This window comes from Neofelis nebulosa, chromosome 3 (genome assembly GCF_028018385.1).
Source record: "Neofelis nebulosa isolate mNeoNeb1 chromosome 3, mNeoNeb1.pri, whole genome shotgun sequence".
Lineage (NCBI taxonomy): Eukaryota > Metazoa > Chordata > Mammalia > Carnivora > Felidae > Neofelis > Neofelis nebulosa.
Genome location: NC_080784.1, coordinates 36,150,774 through 36,167,733, shown reverse-complemented (window position 1 = coordinate 36,167,733; position 16,960 = coordinate 36,150,774). Strand labels below are relative to the sequence as shown.

The 16,960-nt window shown below is 53.6% G+C and overlaps 1 protein-coding gene and 1 long non-coding RNA gene across 5 annotated transcripts in view; one reads left to right on the top strand and one right to left on the bottom strand.

The window, feature by feature from the left end:
- LOC131506605 (uncharacterized) overlaps positions 1-16,960 on the top strand; it is a 46,383-nt gene that overhangs the window by 8,912 nt on the left and 20,511 nt on the right. The window lies entirely within an intron of this gene.
- PEBP4 (phosphatidylethanolamine binding protein 4) overlaps positions 11,828-16,960 on the bottom strand; it is a 215,013-nt gene continuing 209,880 nt past the window's right edge. For all 4 annotated transcript variants that reach the window (XM_058720332.1, XM_058720333.1, XM_058720330.1 and 1 more), the window contains one exon: positions 11,828-12,104. In XM_058720332.1, the coding sequence (XP_058576315.1) occupies positions 11,950-12,104 (155 nt within the window). In that variant the 3' untranslated portion in view covers positions 11,828-11,949. The remainder of the gene's footprint in view (positions 12,105-16,960) is intronic.

The window sequence follows — 16,960 nt, the reverse complement described above, 5'->3', positions numbered from 1 at the left end:
GACAGCCATGAAGACTTTTGAGGGTGGTGGTCCTCCCGAAGCCACAGAAGATGGGACCATGGGAGCCCTGTGGACATACTTCATTGTCTTTATTCTAGTGGGTGCCTGGGTGGCTCAGTCGGTTAAGCATTGTCTTTATTCTATACAACAACCCAGTGAAAAGGCTTTTAGGGCTGCCCCCTTAACATTTTGCTTTTAAAGAAAAAATGAAAGATGAACGCATTGGAAACAGTCTGAATTGTTAATTGGAGGATACTGGGCCAGGAAGTGGCTGAGCTGACATTTGAACTCAGGGCTTTGTCACCTGTGCTCTTCATTCCAGCCTTTGTCCCCATCGTGGCTGTCAGAGGAAGAAATGAGATGGCAGAGGTGGGTAACAGGATGGATGTATATACAGTCTATGGAGAAGGTGAAGGGGAGAAGAAAGATCAACTGGAATGGTGCCTCCCAGAACCAGCTTCGACACAGCATGGGGTAGGGGAGGAGCCCTGGCTTCAGGGAGAGTGGGGGTGGGGGGGCTACAGCACTCAGGGAGATTGGGGCGGGTGGGCAGTGTTTCCGCGGGGCTCTCGGTAGGTGGAATGGCCACTGTGCCACTCTGAGCTCAGGTCCCGTAACCCTAGGTTGTCTCAGAGACCACAGGGGCCTCTCTGTGTCAACCATGCGCTTCCATTTTAAACACCTGCTTGTGTCTCAATTCAAAGTAACTTATTATAGTCATGTTGACTCAGGGTGGTTTTTGATCAAGCTTCCAGCAATTTTGGGGCGAGTCTGGTGACCAAAAGGGAGAAAGTCTTGCCACAAAGTAACATTTGCTGGGAAGGGGCCCCCAAGTGGTCCTGGAGACCCATCCTTAGGCACAGGTCCAAGGTTGTGAGTAACTGCCACAGGGGTCAAGAGGATGAGACTTTAGGGCCAGGCCGGGGCAGGGAGGGAAGGAAGGTCTTGGGTAGAAGGCAAGATTAAAAAAAACCCCTGCTATATGGGTAAGTGGAAAGTACAAGCCCTGGCCTGGGATCAGGACTCTGACTTCTGCCATGGATGATCTATGTGACTTTAGACCAGGTCCTCTTTTTCCTGGGCTTCTGGTAGGAACTGGACCGGACAACCCACCTCTAAGTTCTTCCCAGCCCCGTTAACCCATGAGTTTCAGATTCCATTGTAGAAAGGGTTGGGAGGGGCTGGGTTAGCATTCCTAACCAAGTCTGGGGCTCTGTAATGCTTGGTCTGGGATCCTTGCAGAGAAGGAGGTGTAAGTCAGGGGATGAGGCCTTGTAATGGGAACTTTGCTGTGGTAGCTTAGGGGCTCATGGAAGGTAAGTGGAGTCATGTGCTCAGAGAGCCTGTCTCTGCCCCTGGGGGCCACTGTGGGACAGCCCCCTTCTCAGGTGGGAGGGATGGTGTCTTAGCAGAAAGGACTCTTGGGGGATGGGACTTTTTGGAAAGAGGAACTTTGTCATCTGAAATGAACCAGAAAGTGTGTGACTGTGAGGGGACGGGGGGGTGGGGGGAGGCAGTTGGGGGGGGGGGCAAAGAGAGAGTGAGAGAGAAAAGGAGAGAGATGAGAATAGGTTCTCCCCCCACAGACCCCCACACAAGCAGCTTCTTGTTGGATTGCAGATTCACCCATGGGCCAGGTGCTGGATCCAAGAGGCTGGCAGGTTGCTCTCCTCCCAGCCCTGTGACGAAAACCTTTGGGAAACCAGAGAGCTGTGGTCTTTAGATCTTTGCCTCTTACCAGCTCCCTGTCTCAGGACCCTCCTCAGCCTCAGACGAGTGGGTCTTTTGCCTCATCCATCAAGGTGAGGAGTTGGGGATAGACTCTTGGGTTCTTCTTTGCTGTTCCATGCAGCCAAAAATCTGGGATCCGGGGAAAAGCAGTTAATGACGTTTGGGCCCTGAGTTTGAGCTCCTCAGTTGTATTGGCATCCTCTTTCACCAAGATGGCTTAGGCAGGGCTTCCTGACCTTTGTCATGCCTTAGCTGTCCTAGAAAATGAAACCCTTTTTTATAGCCACTGGGGTAAAGGACTGATGCTGCCCCATCGGGCCCTGTCCTGTCACCCTGGGGGATGGGGGAACAATACCTGCCAGCTGGGGCCCATTGGAAGTCTGCCCATCAGCTTGGCTGATGGCATGAGCTTCCCTGGCAGGGCTTAGGGCAGATGGACAAAAGATAAAGGGCACGATATTTCTCTCTCAGATACTGCAGAATTATTTGGGATGTTTAGAATTATTTGCCCCAAGATTACCCAGAAAGTTACTGGAAGACAAGAGATGGCATCCAAGTTCCCAGAGGGCAGAGACTGAACTCAGTCCTCTTTGGGCCTGCCCCAGTGGGGGCTCCTGTAAGAACTTGTTGATCCAGTTCAAGGGCCCACCTTGGTGATTCTGAAACATGGTCTATTGGAGGAGTGGTCTGATCCACTTGACCCTTCCCACCTGGTCCTTGAATTTCTACTGCCCCAGCGCCCCCTGCACAGTGGGCGACCCCTTGTCCACCACAATTCCATTTTGTCAGGAGTGCTCCTAGGCCTGGGACTTAGCTCTCTTGCTTCAGTGAGGCAAACATCTAGGGAGCACTTCCTGGGCACTGTTTGTGGAGGGAATCAGACTTGAGACTGAGCTCCTGCTGTCAGTGAGCAGGCAGCTTATAGTGAATGAGGAGTGAGGCTCTGTGGAAGTGAGCGTGCCCAAGCAATCTTGCTAAGCCTCCCAAAGGAGGCACAGGCAGGGGGTTCAGAGGGGCAAGGACCACCTTGGGCGTATAGAAGGGACTTGTCCAGGAAGAGGGGAAGGCCCGACTGGGAGGGGGGCTTAATTAAGGCCCTGAGGAGGGGCTGAGACCCATAGTGAGGAGGGGAGCAGACAGAAGGGGAGAGTAGGGGAGGGGGATTCTGTGCCAAGGGCTGTGATTTCTCCCTCCCTCATTTTCCTATCAACTTAATATTTTTCATCTCTGACACTAGAAGCCATTAGCATTGTCCTTCCAGGACTTCTGTCTCTCAGAGTGCCTAGCCCCGGCCTGATTATGGCGTGTTGTGCAGATGGGATGAGGAACCGCAGAAGGAGAGAAGGGAGACAGTACTGAGCCTGGATATGCTAGATCCCATCAGATGTTTGGCACCTTCTAGAATGTAAGGTCCAGAAGAGCAAGGGCTTGGGTCTGTGACCGTCACTGCTCTATCCCTAGCTGGAACCTGGCTTATAGCAGTGCTCCATACATATCTGTGGGAGAATGAATGTGCCAGACACTCTTTCTGGTCCCGTTCCTGATTCTATGAGCAGAGATAGGAAAGGGGGATAACTCCAGGTGTGAAATCCAGGAGAAAGAAGGAGCCTAGGGAGTCCAAGGCAACATGGATCCCAGGTTGGGGGTGGGGTAGGATTAATCATACATAAACTCAAGTGGTAATAGCCCCGTTAATTGAGTGGTAATGATCCTTGGCATTTTTCATCTTCAAAGTCAGGAACAAACTGTAATTAATACTCCAGCCACCCGGGGGCAGGGTGGGGGGTGGTGTGGAGCATCTTGAGCTGAGGCTACTCAGCCCAGGGAAACTGAGGCATTGGTGTTGAAACTGGTTAGGAGAGTGGATACAAAGCCCAGCAGAGCCCAGAATCTTCAGGGGTGCCTTGAACACATCGCAGGGTGGCCCCCTCCCAAACCCAGGCAGCTGGGGAGCCCGGATCATGAACGAGGAGGGGGTGCTGGAGACCCGGGAGGGGCAGGGAAAGGAGTTTCCACCATGGGCCTGGCCAGGCGAATCAGATGTGCTGGTGGCTTGGCCCACGAGAGCCGGCCCAGGCCCAGGATGAGCCCAGGGTCGGCCCTGGAGTGGTGGGCGGAGCCGGGAAGGGGACCCGGGAGTCCCTGGCGCCCAATGGCAGGCCGGCTTACGGCACACTCAGCGTGAGTCACCAGCGGCTCCGAAATGCCTCCCGGTTTCCTCATCACAGTCTGGCTGCACCGAGCCCGGAGGGAGTTTTTCATTAAGGTGATTACCCTGCCGTCATTAAAGGCTGGTAAATAGCACCCAGGGACCGAGGGCGCGCGCGGCTGCCTCTGAACTGCGGCCCGGGTTCACAGGCACCCCTGGCGGAGAGCGGCGCCGCTGGGCCTCCTTGCCACCGGTTGGAATCTTCCTTATCCAGGGGCCAGGAGCCCGTGGCCTCGGAGTTCCCAGAAGCAATCCCGTCGCTACGCTACCCTACCTCTCACACCGCGTTGCGTTTTCTCCTAGACTGTGATGTCCTCGAGGGACAATTCAGCGCCGGCTTACTCAGGAAAGCCTCCCCTGTGACACCCCCTCCAGGTGATAACCAAACTCCACTTCTAGGTTGCCACAATCCTGTATATCTTCTTACATTTATTTGTGTCATCCTGCGATGAGCGTCCCCTCCCACCTTCCAAATGTTCCAGAAAGGCAGGCACCCACTACTGATTGTGCGTTGTTTACTTAATGTGCCCCGCTCCCAACCCCCTCTACCGCCACTTATCCTGCTACAGGGTGTAGCAGGCCTCTGTGCTTCTGAATTAACAAGTCCCTGTGAGGCAACAAACTGTTTGATGACTCTGCCCCTCTGTCCGATTGCTGTCCACATTTGACAGGGATCTGTTGTGCACCTACTATGTGTCAGGCATTGGGAAGTCCTTGCTGTGGGGAAACTCGAGGCCTAGTGAGTGTTTAGGGTGGGGATGGGCGATAGCAAAAATACAGGAGGTGGTGGTAGGTGATAGGAAAAATAAGGAGAAAGGGAGAGAGTGAGGAGGAGTGCATGTTGAGATCCTGTTTTATGTAGTAATTCTCCCCATCCTTGCATTTTGGAGCTAGCTTCAGTGCCACTGATAATAAAGTCAGAAATTAGAACATGTGGGTCTGTGCTGTAGTCTGGCTACTTTATTGTGTGCCCTCTGAAAAATTCTGAATAAGTACAATCTTTGCTTTAAAAAATTACATCAAAGTCCGCTAAAGAAGGTCAGGTCTCTGAAGGCAGTCACTTGGTCCCTTGCCCCCAGCATCAGTCCCTCTTCCCTGGGCCAGCTTTCCTGCCTGCCACCAGGTGGCCAGAGATAAAATTCTGACAGTTCCAGAGGACGCAGTAGTTTTCAGCAGCTTCTGGGGAAGAGAGATGGCAGTGGGCCAAGGGTGACTGTGGCTGTGGGTACCCCAGCCCCGAATCTCAGAGCTGCACTCCCCTCTTGTACAAACCGTCTCTCAGATTGGTGGGAGAGCTTCTTCTAGACCCCAAATGAAAGAAAAAGTCGCCGCAATGGAAACTCGAACTAACCCTCCCTTCTTGCCCCACTTCCCTCCCGCGCGGTCACACTTCCGGCAGCCACCACAGGGTATTTTGGGTTCGAAAACAAAGCGTCAGATCTATTTGAGCAACTTTTTTTTTTTTTTCCATTGGAGTAGAAGCCCAGGGACCTGTGGCCACCCTGGGCTCGGCCACTTCCCCAGGGAACTGACGCGTTTCCCCTTCTCTGCTGAGGACCAATTTAGTAATTCAGACTGGCCACTTTTAGCTTCTCCTTTCCTTGGCCTGGCAGCAGGCGAGGTAGGGCCACTGGGAGGATGGGTATGTGTCTGGGTGCCTTCCTTGTGGACTTCAGGGGAAGACCTGGTTTCCCTCCTCTGCCAGAACCTCCCCCTTACCCTTCTCCAATCCCCCCACCCCTCACAAACGTGTGTGCACACGCGCGCGCGCACACACACGCACAATGTCCACAGCCACTGCCCCAAATCCATTTGTCTGGTCCTAAGTCTACTCCAAAGGGTGCTGTGTCTGTGTCACTGGTGGGCTGGTGTGTATATAGGTTGTGAACAATGTGGGTGTGCACATATGGAGACTGCATGTACATGCGAATCCTATGTTCACAACTGCCTGGGCTGAACAACATGTACACACAGCTTGTATGATGTCTAGAAAGAGCTTGGCAGAGTTGAAACCCTGGAGTGTCTAGCGGGTGCATACACCATGTGATTTTGCGTGGGCTGGTATATTTACAGTATGTGTGTGCAGGATGCGGATAGTAGAGGTGTGTGTAAGCGTGCGCACGCACGTTTGTATATGTATGGGTGGGCTGGCCTGGTTCTTGGGGTGCAGGGGGAGGAAGACAGGAGAGCTCTGGACAATGGTGACCCGCGTCCTTGTGGGCAAATGCACACAAGGTCCATCAGTGGACCAGGGTTTGAGGGCAGGGTAATGAACTGCAAACGTGAGTGTGTACCTGGGGGACACTGGCTAGGGGCCAGCCAGTTTTCTGTCTCCCCCGGTGCCTTTACGCTTTACTTCAGGACCCTCACAGCCCTGTGAGGCCTCTCTCCTCAAGCCCCCTCTCCCTTCCACAGGCTGCCCTATTTCTTCCTGGCTCCAGCGCCTCTCCCTTTCTTACTTGTTAGCCCGCCTTCCTACCCCCGGAGCTGAGGTCCTTAGGTCTCCCAATCACAGGACTCCTGAGGGAGACCTTCCAGTGAGCAGGGCCCCATTAGGTTTCTTTTTCAGTTTCTTCCATTTTTTTTTTGCGCACAACAGAGCCCCCATCGATGCTGGAGAATGGCTGACGTCCATTGCCTTCTGTAAAGGATCTGCTGCTTTATGGTGACTTGAAAGTGCACATCCAGCTGTTTGTGTGTGTGTGTGTGTGTGTGTGTGTGTGAATGAGTGTGCAAGCACATGAGCGAACGTGAGGGCATGTGAGGGAGTGAAGTGAGTGGTGTGGGTGAGGGTGTATGAATGTGTAGGTGTGTGGGTAGACGGCGTCTGGACTCCTTTAAGGTGCTGCTCATGTTTGCCCTTCCGTCCAGGCCCTGAAGGGTCAAGCCCACTGTCCATTTTCTTCAGAGAATGGAAACGAAAGTGGGAACTCAACGCCTTGCTGTGCCTGCCTTTCTGATAAGTTCAGCCTCTTTCCTCTGAACCCTCTGCTCCCTGCCCAGGTGACTTATGCCAGTGGGGCAGACTCCAGCTTGTGAGGAATCAAGGAAGTGCTTCTGTGTCCTGCCCTCATTTGGAACATGTCAGGAGGCTCTGTGGCCACTGGGTGCAGACACAGGGCCGTGTGCTTCTCCACCTTCCCTCCACCAGGCTCTCTGAATGGGCTTCCTCCTGCCTGGATCTGGGGAAGATGAGCTCTGTTGCTGGTTGTTGCTTCTGGGAGCAGGTTCTCCTGAAATCCCAAGGTCTTTAGCTCCCCAGACTAAAACCTTTTAGTTTGGCCCTCCTGGTAGGGACTTCTGCAGCCAAATGCATTTGGCTCCTTTTTATTCTCAATCCCAAGGTTCTACCTGGTTCTGGTGGCTTCCTCTCACCTATCCCCACTCCTATCCGGCCAAAGGGACAGTAGTAGTGGCTTTTTCTACCATTCCCCAAAATAGGCACATAGAGTTGCAGAATTTTCAGCTAGAGGGGACCTCAGGAAACACCCATCCCAAGCTATTTTATAGATGAGGAAAGTGAGGCCCAGAGAGGCCAGCTGACTTGTCCAGGCTCACACAGCAGTGAATGGTACTAAAATCAGGTCCCTACATCCGACCAGATGGCCATGCCTTTCTTTTCTATTTCCTTCTTTTTCTGCCTCTTTCTCTTCCTTTCTTTTTTTAATCAAAATATTTCCTTTCTTCCCTTTGAAATGTCCTCTTTGTGTTAAGCAGGACAACTTGTGTCTGGTGGCCCCAAGGTGGCACTGAGCCGAGACCTCTGTCCTGGCTCAGTTTTCTTCAAGTCTTTTCCAAAGGCTTTTCTCTTTCCTGGTCCCTCTCCCACCAGGATGCTAAGGGGGACCCTGTGTCCCCCTCTCCCTGAGCCAGACTATTCAGCTCCTGTTTTGGGAACCCTCAAGGAATTGGCTCCTCTCTAGAACCTTAGTTTCCTAATCTTGAAAATGGAGCAAGGGTCTCTGAAGGGGGAATATGGGCATTTGTGTATATATGTACATGCAGGAGGGCGTGTGTGTGTGTGTGTGTGTGTGTGTGTGTATGCATGCCTCACGTGTCTCCAAGCAGCTCCTGGGGGTAAATGGGAAGGTTAATTAGCACCAGGATGAAAGGTGCTGTGGGATAATTACAGGTAATATCAGGATGGCCAGGAGGGTGGGGCAAAAGGCCTTAAACTTGGGCAGGGGGTGGGCAGCCCCTAGCCCCATTCCTGCAAAGTGCATCAGACACCTGGAGAGGCGGGGGGGGGGGGGGGCGGTAGGAAGGAGCATTCTGAGTGAAGGGTCTTTGTCTTTACAGAGAAATGCTTGTTAGTTGCTAAGGAACTGGGCTGTCTTCCCTGATCTGAGCCTCCCAATGTTTCGCTGAGCTTGGGAGGGGGATGCTGGGCTGGGGCCTGAGGATCCCTTGGCAGTCAGCCCTTTCCCTGGGGCCACTGAGACTCAGATGGGGCTCTTGGGAAGGACTCTCATCTGGGGAGGGTGGCTCTTTCTCACTACCCGAAGCCACACTACTTGCTCTGGCCCAGGTGGGGAGCAGAGCAGGGGAGTGGAGGCAGGGAAGGAGAGGAAAACACGCATTTACTCAACAGCCTGCATGCCAAGCACTGCGCCTGGGTGCCTTGCCTGCTATCTCATTTAACTGTTGCAACAGATCTTTAGGAAAGGCACTTATTTCCATGGTTTTTTCATTATACTGGTTTTTTGTTTTTGTTTTTTGTTTTTTTTTTTGCAGTTGAAACAGGTCCAGAATAGTTGAGTAAATTCCCTGAGGTCACAGAGCTATCAATGGTAGAGATTTTATGTGAATTTAAGTCTGCTAAGTAAGAAAAGGTTTTAAACTACACCACTTAAAGCATCTACCAGGCTTTCCTTCTCTCCCGTGGTTTCTCAGGGGTAACCTGGACCCACCATCACCACCACCACTGCCATCATCATTATCATCATCGTTGTCACCGGGAAGTCTTCCCATATGGCTTTCCCTCCTTTTCCACGTCTCTCCCTTCCCTGAGAGCAGTTTTCACACAGGTGAGTTTCTTGGGGAGACGGGTGATTCAATGCATTGAGGGCGGTAAACCGTTGGGGTAGCTGCCTTGGGCAGGTGGTGGTGGGGGGTGGGTGGCAGACCAGGCTGTTGCCGTGAGCGTCTAGGAGCTGGCCCTCCTCACAAATCACACTTGGTCTAGAATAGCTGAAGCTGGGGGTAGGGAAGATGCTGGGTGAGACTCCCCTTAAATTCTTCTGAAACTCCCAGCCTTCCTTCTGCCCCACCTCACTTCTGAAAAAATAGAAGGTCTGGCCTTTATTTTATGTAGCTCAGAGAGTAAAATGAGAGTACTGCTTATCTCTGAGTACCTAGCGTGAGAAGGCTTAAGTTAACACCAGATGCCAGTGCTACTAGTTACGGAACAGGGAGTGCGTTCCTCAACTTAACCAGAATGTCAGTTTCCTCATCTATAAAATGAGAAGAGCAACAGCTATGTTATTAGGTTGTGACGATGGAAGGAGAGAATCTCCGTGAAGGCAGGGAAGCAGGGCAGGAATGCGTTAAATGCGATGCCACTTGTTAGGGCACAGTGCCTGGCATGCAGAAAGTGCTCAACAAACACTATCTGATAATAATGATGATAATAATAATGTCAGTTCTCCTACCCCTGCAAAGGGCTCACTAACAATGCTCCCTTACATCTTTCTTAACTGCTTCATTAGAGATCTCGAAGCAATCTACATGCTCATTTTGTTTCTTCCTGGAGGAGGCAGTGAAAAGAAAAGGGGGAAGAGGCCCAAAGTCTTGTGCAGGCAGAGAACTGAGTCAAGGGTGACTTTTCCAAGGTGTCCCTGGCCTCTAGGTTTCCCTTTCCTGACACTGGACCTCCTTCTCCGTGGCTTTCAGGGGCCATCTGGCAGGGCTGGCTTCAGCCTAGAGCCTGGGCCAGCTTTGTTCTTTTTTCACGTTTTGGGGCCAGGAGGGTGGGGGTCTCTCCTGCAGTTGAACTCAAAGCCCAAAAAACCAGGAGAAAAGAAGGGGGGGGGGGAGGAAGGAAAGCAAGCCGATAATTTCCTCGAAGGATAAACATCCGATTTTTTTTCCTCACCCAAAATAAACATGCTAGCCACAAGGAATTAAAAGCAGAAGAGGGGAGGATGTGTCTCGATTTGGGGCTGCTCTAGCAAGCTGACCTGCTATTTATCCTGGCCTTGGGCACCAACGGGAGCTGCCAATTACACTCCAGGCCTGGTGGGGTGGGGGCTGCAGGGAGAAGGGCTCAGGAGTGTGAGGTTCACGCACACACCCAGAGCGTCCCTTCCGAGGCTGCCTGCCGTGACACTGCACATGGACACTTCCCTTTGCTTCTCCTTTTAGCGCTGCCGACAAGCTTGCCTGCCAAGGTGAAGAGAACGGGGAGTTCCTACTGCCTGGGCTGGCATCAGAAGGCCCTTCGACAGAACACGACTTTAGTGTCCATCACCTAGATGGGAGCTAAGTCCATCAATGGTGGGAGGAAGCATGGTCCGGTTCCCTTCACAACCTCAGTCTCCCACCTCATCTCGTCCTTCAGAGCCCCACCACTAAAATCCTCCAACTAGTTAAGATATGCTCAGCTGGGCTGAGTGGCTGGTCGGGGCCCCTCTGCCTTCCAGCTAATGTGGGGCATGGCTCTAAGAAGGCAACAGCCCTGTGTCCAGCTGCAGCCTGCCTCTTTCATCTGGGGATCTCAAGGCACCTTGCACACATGAATCACCGACATTGCTGTATTCCGGCCAAGGAGAGCAGGGGCTATTAACTCTTGGAGGGAAACTGAGTGTGGAGGTGCAGTGAGGGGGTGGGGGTGCTGAGGGGACTGGAGCTGGGGGTGGGGGAGTCGAGGAACTTAAGTTTAGCCTGGGAACGAGACCGTAGAGAAAGAGGTACCTCCAAGGGGACCCTGGGTGGGAAAGCCACGGGACCTTCAGAGGACATCCAGGGGAGTTAGGGGACGAAAATCCTTTCCTTGCAGACACCAGGGAGTTTCTTCAGAGTTTTCTGAAAGCACAAATCAGATTGTACTCGTTCTTCCCCTCCAATCTACTTATTTTATTGTTCAGTGGTTTCCCATTGCTCTCAAAGTACACTTTAAAACTTTAGCATGGCTGCGAGGCGTGGCATGGTCTTTGCCCATCTGTCCAGGTGGCCACACTACGGGCCTGGAAGATGCCACGCATGCCCCTGCCAGCCACGGGAGCTCGGAGGTAGTGTTCCCTCTCTTTGGCACGGTCTCCGGCACCCATCCCCATTCACAGTTAACCCCTACCACACTTTTCAGCTCTGAAGTTAAACACCACTTCCTCTGACAGGCCTCACCTGAGCCTTGACCATGCCCCCTCCACCACAAAGCAGGTCCCTTCATGCCCTCATAGCACTTGGCACATTTGTTGTAATTTGGTTGTGGTCACCTGATGAACCTTTCCCTCCCATCCTGGACTGTAAGCTCCATGAAGCAAGCCTTAGGTTTTGCCTACCCTGTTCCTATATGTATCCCCAACATCTAGTGGAAGAGGTCAGGCACATACCTGGTGCCAATACCTGTTCAATGAATGATGCTGAATTGTCAGAGTTGGAATGGACCATGGTGACAAACCAACTGCCCCAACTCTCCTTCCTACCTCGATTTCACAACAGAGGAAGCAGATTAGAGAAGATAGGTGATTTGCTCCAGGTCACACAGTGCCTCAGTGACAGGTGAGCCCTAGGGACCCCCACTTCCTATCCATTATATCCCAGCACCACCCGCACCCCACACACTTGCATTTACAGCAAAGCCCCAGGTTCCTAGTGCTGGACATCGATTGATTTCTTCTTCTTAGTTTTTGAAAGAGAACAGGTTAGGAAGCAACACATCCAGCCAGTAAGCCCTGGATGACTTTTTTTTTTTTTAATTTGGGAGAGAAGGGGTTCCATGCCCAGACCATCACTGATGGGTACTGTGGACACACACACCTGCAACACAAAGCCTGATGTCTGGCCGGCAGTTAACTCTGTTTGGGTTTGTCCGTGGGCTCACTGCTTCCTCCTGCGGGAGGCTGGTAATTTGGGGAGTCCTGGTAATTTTCAGTCATGAATTGGGTGCTCGCTTCGGGTTCACTCAGGTGGAAGCGGTTCAGGAATTTGTCCATCTTCCAATTGCCTGGAAGGACAGACAGACCAGAGGAAGGCCGTGAGAGAGAACCATGGCCTGGGAGCGGCAGGGCCTGACAGGGAGGCCGCTCTGAGGACGTGGAGGCCTCAGCAAGTAAGGACCTTGGCCGTTGGGCCGTGGGGGGCAGAGTGCCCAGGTGCTTCTGGCTCCTAGCTGGATGTTAGCAGAGTGTCTGGGAAGAGACTACTCCCCAGGGAACAATGAGGAGTGAATCTGGACTGGTTTCCTTCCCCAGGGCCCTTTATTTGGCATGACTCTGCCTTCTCACATGCGGAAAGATGCCCCATTGGGTGGGCTACCCACTGTCTCCACCCACCTCTCTTTTTCTGTGGGCTCTCCTCACCCCAAGACTAAGGCCTTAAAGGCTTCTTGTCTTCACACGTGGTCATCCCAGCTGCTGGGGCTGAGGCCGGCCCCAGTGTCTGCGTCAGTCTTTCAACCTCCTCCCCAGATCCCTGGCTGTGGCTGAGGTTGGGGGGCAGGGCACATGGCTAGGGCTCTCCCTCCTCCTGAGCACCTGGATCCTGCAGTATGGGTAAGAAGTCCCCGGCTGGTGCCCAGGTGCTCCTCAAGGAGAGAGAGCACAGGGTTGTGTGTGTGGGGGGGGGGAGGGGCCTCTTCTGGGGCAAGTGTGGACAGGCCTAGAAGCAGGGCAAGGAGGGCGCAGCCAAGGGCACTGGGGAGAAGCTGCGGAAAGTGGTCACAAGCATATTCCCACGCTCTGTTTCCCAAACCCTGGGCCTCAGGCACCCTCTGTGCATGATTGCCAGCTACAACACAGGATGCCCACTGTAACCTGAATTTGAGAGAAACAACAACTAATTTGTAAGTATGTCCCACATACTCATGGAATTTACTCAAAAATTCATTCCTTGTTTATCTAAAATTCATATTTAACTGGGCATCCTGTATTTTTTTCTTTTTGGTGTGTGAGGAGTAAAGCAACCACCCTTCCCTGAGTGGAGGGAGTGCTCAAGGAAGACCTTGCCTGGAGCAGAGCTAGGCAGTGGACAGGTGGAGGAGAGTAATCTTTAATGCACAGGGGCGAGGGTTGCAGCCTGGACAGAGCTGCCCATTTACCCGCCTGTGGTCCTCTGTCTGGACCCACTACCTTTTTTTTTTTTTTTTTAAGTTTATTTATTTATTTTGAGAGAGAGTGCAAAAGCAAGGGAGGGACAGAGAGAGAGAAAGAATCCCGAGCAGGCTGTGCACTGTCAGCACAGAGCCCGACGCGGGGCTCAAACTCACGAACCATGAGATCATGACCTGGGCTAAAGTCAAGAGTTGGACTTAACCGACTGAGCCACCCAGGTACCCCCACCCACTACTCTTTTTTAACAAGGAAGAAAGCAAGTCCCTTGATGTGCTGTTACTCCGCTTATCATCCTTTCCTCCCCACACCACCCCGCAGGGGATGTTTGCATTTCAAAGAGGTTTTCAAGGAAAACAAAAATGTTTTAATCCAAAGAAACAAGACAATAATAAGGATAATGCAAATAATAATAATAATAGTAATAACACATCCATATAGCGCTTCCTATGTGCCAGAAACTCCATGCATATTCATACACTTACTTAATCCTCATAAGGGGAGACTATTTTTATCCCCGGTGCTCACATGGGAGGATGGGGCACAAGATGGGGTTCCGGTGAGAATGCTTCTTAGGGGCAATGATGGAGGGAGGATGGATGGATGCTCCCTTAGGTCCGATCTGGTGACTCCATGCTCGGATTCGGGAGAGATGCTGGGCCCTGGGAGAGTCTCTCCTGGGGGTAGGCTGCTGGGTGACAGGTGGGCAACTGAGTGCTGTGGGGTCTTCCACCAGGAGGCGAGGTGGGGAGGCACTGGCCTGGTGGCCTTCACACCCAGGGAGCCTGGGAAAGTGCGTGCAGGTGTGTATGTCTGTACATGCATGCATGTCTATGCATGTGCAAGCCAGGAAAAGGGCTCATGGGTGAACTGGTGTGTGGCAGGCATGGGGACAAGGGGGCCTTCCCCACTGAGTAGGGCAGGAAGAAACCTTGGTGGCCAGGAGGGAATTGAAACTCTCATCACGAGATCAGGGCAAGTTGGTGGAAAGAAATCCCCTGCACCCCGAGGGAGACCTCGCTCCCCTGCTGCAGATTTGCTCTTCCCTAATTCAGAGGACTTCTCTTGATTGAGCTTGGAGTGCCCTGGGAGCCTCACAGCTCCTTCCCGGTCACATGTCTGACAATGCTGTGGTTCTTAGGCAGCTCCTCAAACCAGGCCCTGTGTCCCTCAGGAGAGTGGGTACAGGCTGCTGGCTGCTAGCCTCCTGCTGCCTCCTCCCCTGGTTTGGCTGTGACTCCTCACGCCCCCATTTCCTGCCACAAAGGGCAAGAGGAACTGACCCTTTGCAAGTTCTAGAAGGAAGAGGGGTGAGTCAGGCCCTCAGGGGTGTGTGTGTGTGTGTGTGGAGAGATGGGGAGCTTGGAGGCTGTGGCTTCGTGGTCACCATTTGGAGGAAAGTCCCATCCTGTATGGCACTGCTCCGATCCTGGAGCTGCAGAGAAGCTGCTGCCATGCAGGAAGAGGGTGGTGATGCTGGCTGTGCTCAGGCCACTCCCCTTGGACCCTGGGGCCACCCAGGATGGGCTCTTCCTGGGTCCAGGGCAGGGGTAGTGAGCGTACTGCAAAGGGCTCTGTGGCAGGAGGGAGAGAGGAGGAGGATGTCTGACGCCTGTTTCCTGAACCACCCAGTGGTTGGAACACAGGCCGGGTCTCCTCAGGGCGGGGCTGCTGCACGTGATGTGCCCATTGTTCCCTGCGCAACCGTAGGGCACACCGTTCTCATTCCGAAAAACTAGAGGCTGATCTTTTACCCACTGGTTGGGGCTGATAGGGAAGATGTTGGCGATGAAGGATGTTAGATGTTACAGATGTTCCACAAATGGGCCAAGGGGAGTGAGTGCTGGGTCAGCTTACCTAAAGCTGTGGGGCGGAGGTGGGGGGAGGTTTCGGAGCCACTACTGTGTGCCTGATCTCCCCCAGACAGTGTCTTCAACACCTGGGAGAGGGGCTCCAAGCTTTCAGTTACTCATCCTCTGCCCCTGAGTCCCAGGGGCAGCAATGGCTGGAATGTGTGGGAATTGCCCTGGGGCAGGTGCTGGAGTCACTCTCTGCCCCCAGCTTCCCCAGTCTGTGGGGGACTGAGAAATATTCTCCTAGGCCAGCCCCTCCCCCTCGGAGGACTTGTGGGCATGGGATGGGCGACTCCTCTGCTGGAATGTGCGAACTCTGGGCTGAGGGGAGACTGACAGCCCAACTGGGAGCCGCAGCCCGGTGTCCGCTAGGCATGGGGGGTATACTGGATGGAGGCCCTGCTCCTGTCCTCAACAGGTTTATAATAGAAGACAATGAACCCTGGACTAGTAACAAGCTAGGCCTTCTCAGGCCTTCTCTTGGCCAGCAGCACAGCTTTGCAGCTCCTGGCGGATGGGGTCCCATCCTTAGCTTCGCCCTCGTCTCTTCAGCGGACCTACTCTTAGGCCTTCCCAATAGCACAGGGCAGTGTTCCCTGTGTGTCCTACCTGTAGCCCAGGGACATTTCCCACCTGACTTGCCATTTGGTCCTCCTGGGGCCCTCAAGTGTTTCCTGCTCAGCCTGGCAAGTGGGGGCTGGGAAGCCCCCACTGGGAGGGAGGCCTCCACTCCTGTGGCTGGAGAACAAGGGGGTGGGATCCTGAGACTTGGGCTTGGCCTCCTCTGAGCTGTTTTGTGAGTTGAGCTGCTGGGGCCTCTACTGGCACTGAGTGGCCCTGTCTCCCAAGGCGGGTGAGGTGTATCTAACCAAGGTGGCCACCCTCTTCCTTGTCCCCCACCCCTGACTCTCCCCCTAGGGGACACTGGCCCCGAAGAAAAAACAAAAATTGAACGCCAGCCTAATAACCGCCCCATCGTGCGCCTGGCTCAGGTCTGTAATTTGTCTGGCTCTTCGCAGGGCTGGCTGCAGTGATAGAGGCACTGATGCCTTTCTGCTGAGATTAATGATGTCCTGGTGGTGGTAGGCGGGAGGCCCGGGCCTCTTATTTTTTGTGCCACTAAATGACATCCAGAGACTTCCACTCAGGAGCTGAAAAGCCCTCGTTCCATCACATCCAATTACTCCTGGAGAATATTTGCTGAGTGGCTGATCCTGCTGGCTTGAGAGGCATGGGGCAGAGGGGACCACTTTGACTTTGGCAGGAGTGAGAGGGTGGGGATGCTGGGGGGGGGGTGGTTCTGAGGTGGGGAGCGGTCACCCAGCTCCTCTGGAGCACTCGGGAGGATTGGAGAGTGGAAGTGCAATTCCTAATTACCCGGGGAAATGGATCACCCAGGATGTCCCCCTTGGTCCTGAGGCTGGGGCTGGGGGTGGGGAAGGGAGCAAGAGAGGAGGCTCAAACCTGTCAGTTTAAGCTTCCGCTGCTCCATTCCAGTATTTGCTGGTGGTGGCTGGCTGGAACTCTGGGTGAAATTTGGGGATTATCTGTGGTTTCCTGATGATCTGTTCAATACCGCTTTGGACGACTGATGTTTGGCTTGACTGGGGCGTGCTTCCTGAAGAGGGCTGCCTGCGGCCTGTGGAGGTTGCAGGCAGTTCCTAGCCAGGGTGCCTGTCTGAGAGTTGCCCAGGATGGCCCCATCTGGGCCACTGCCAGGCCCCCAGTCCTACCCGCTCTGCCAGGTGGGTGGGGCCCCACTGCCTGACACAAGCCCACACAGTGATTCAGGGGCTGGGCCTGGGGCGGGGGTGGGGGTGGGGGGGGGTGGGTTCTGGGGCCTGGCCAGGTGAACCACCATGGGAGGTCATGGCAGGGGGTAGGGGCTGTTTTGCAGTGGG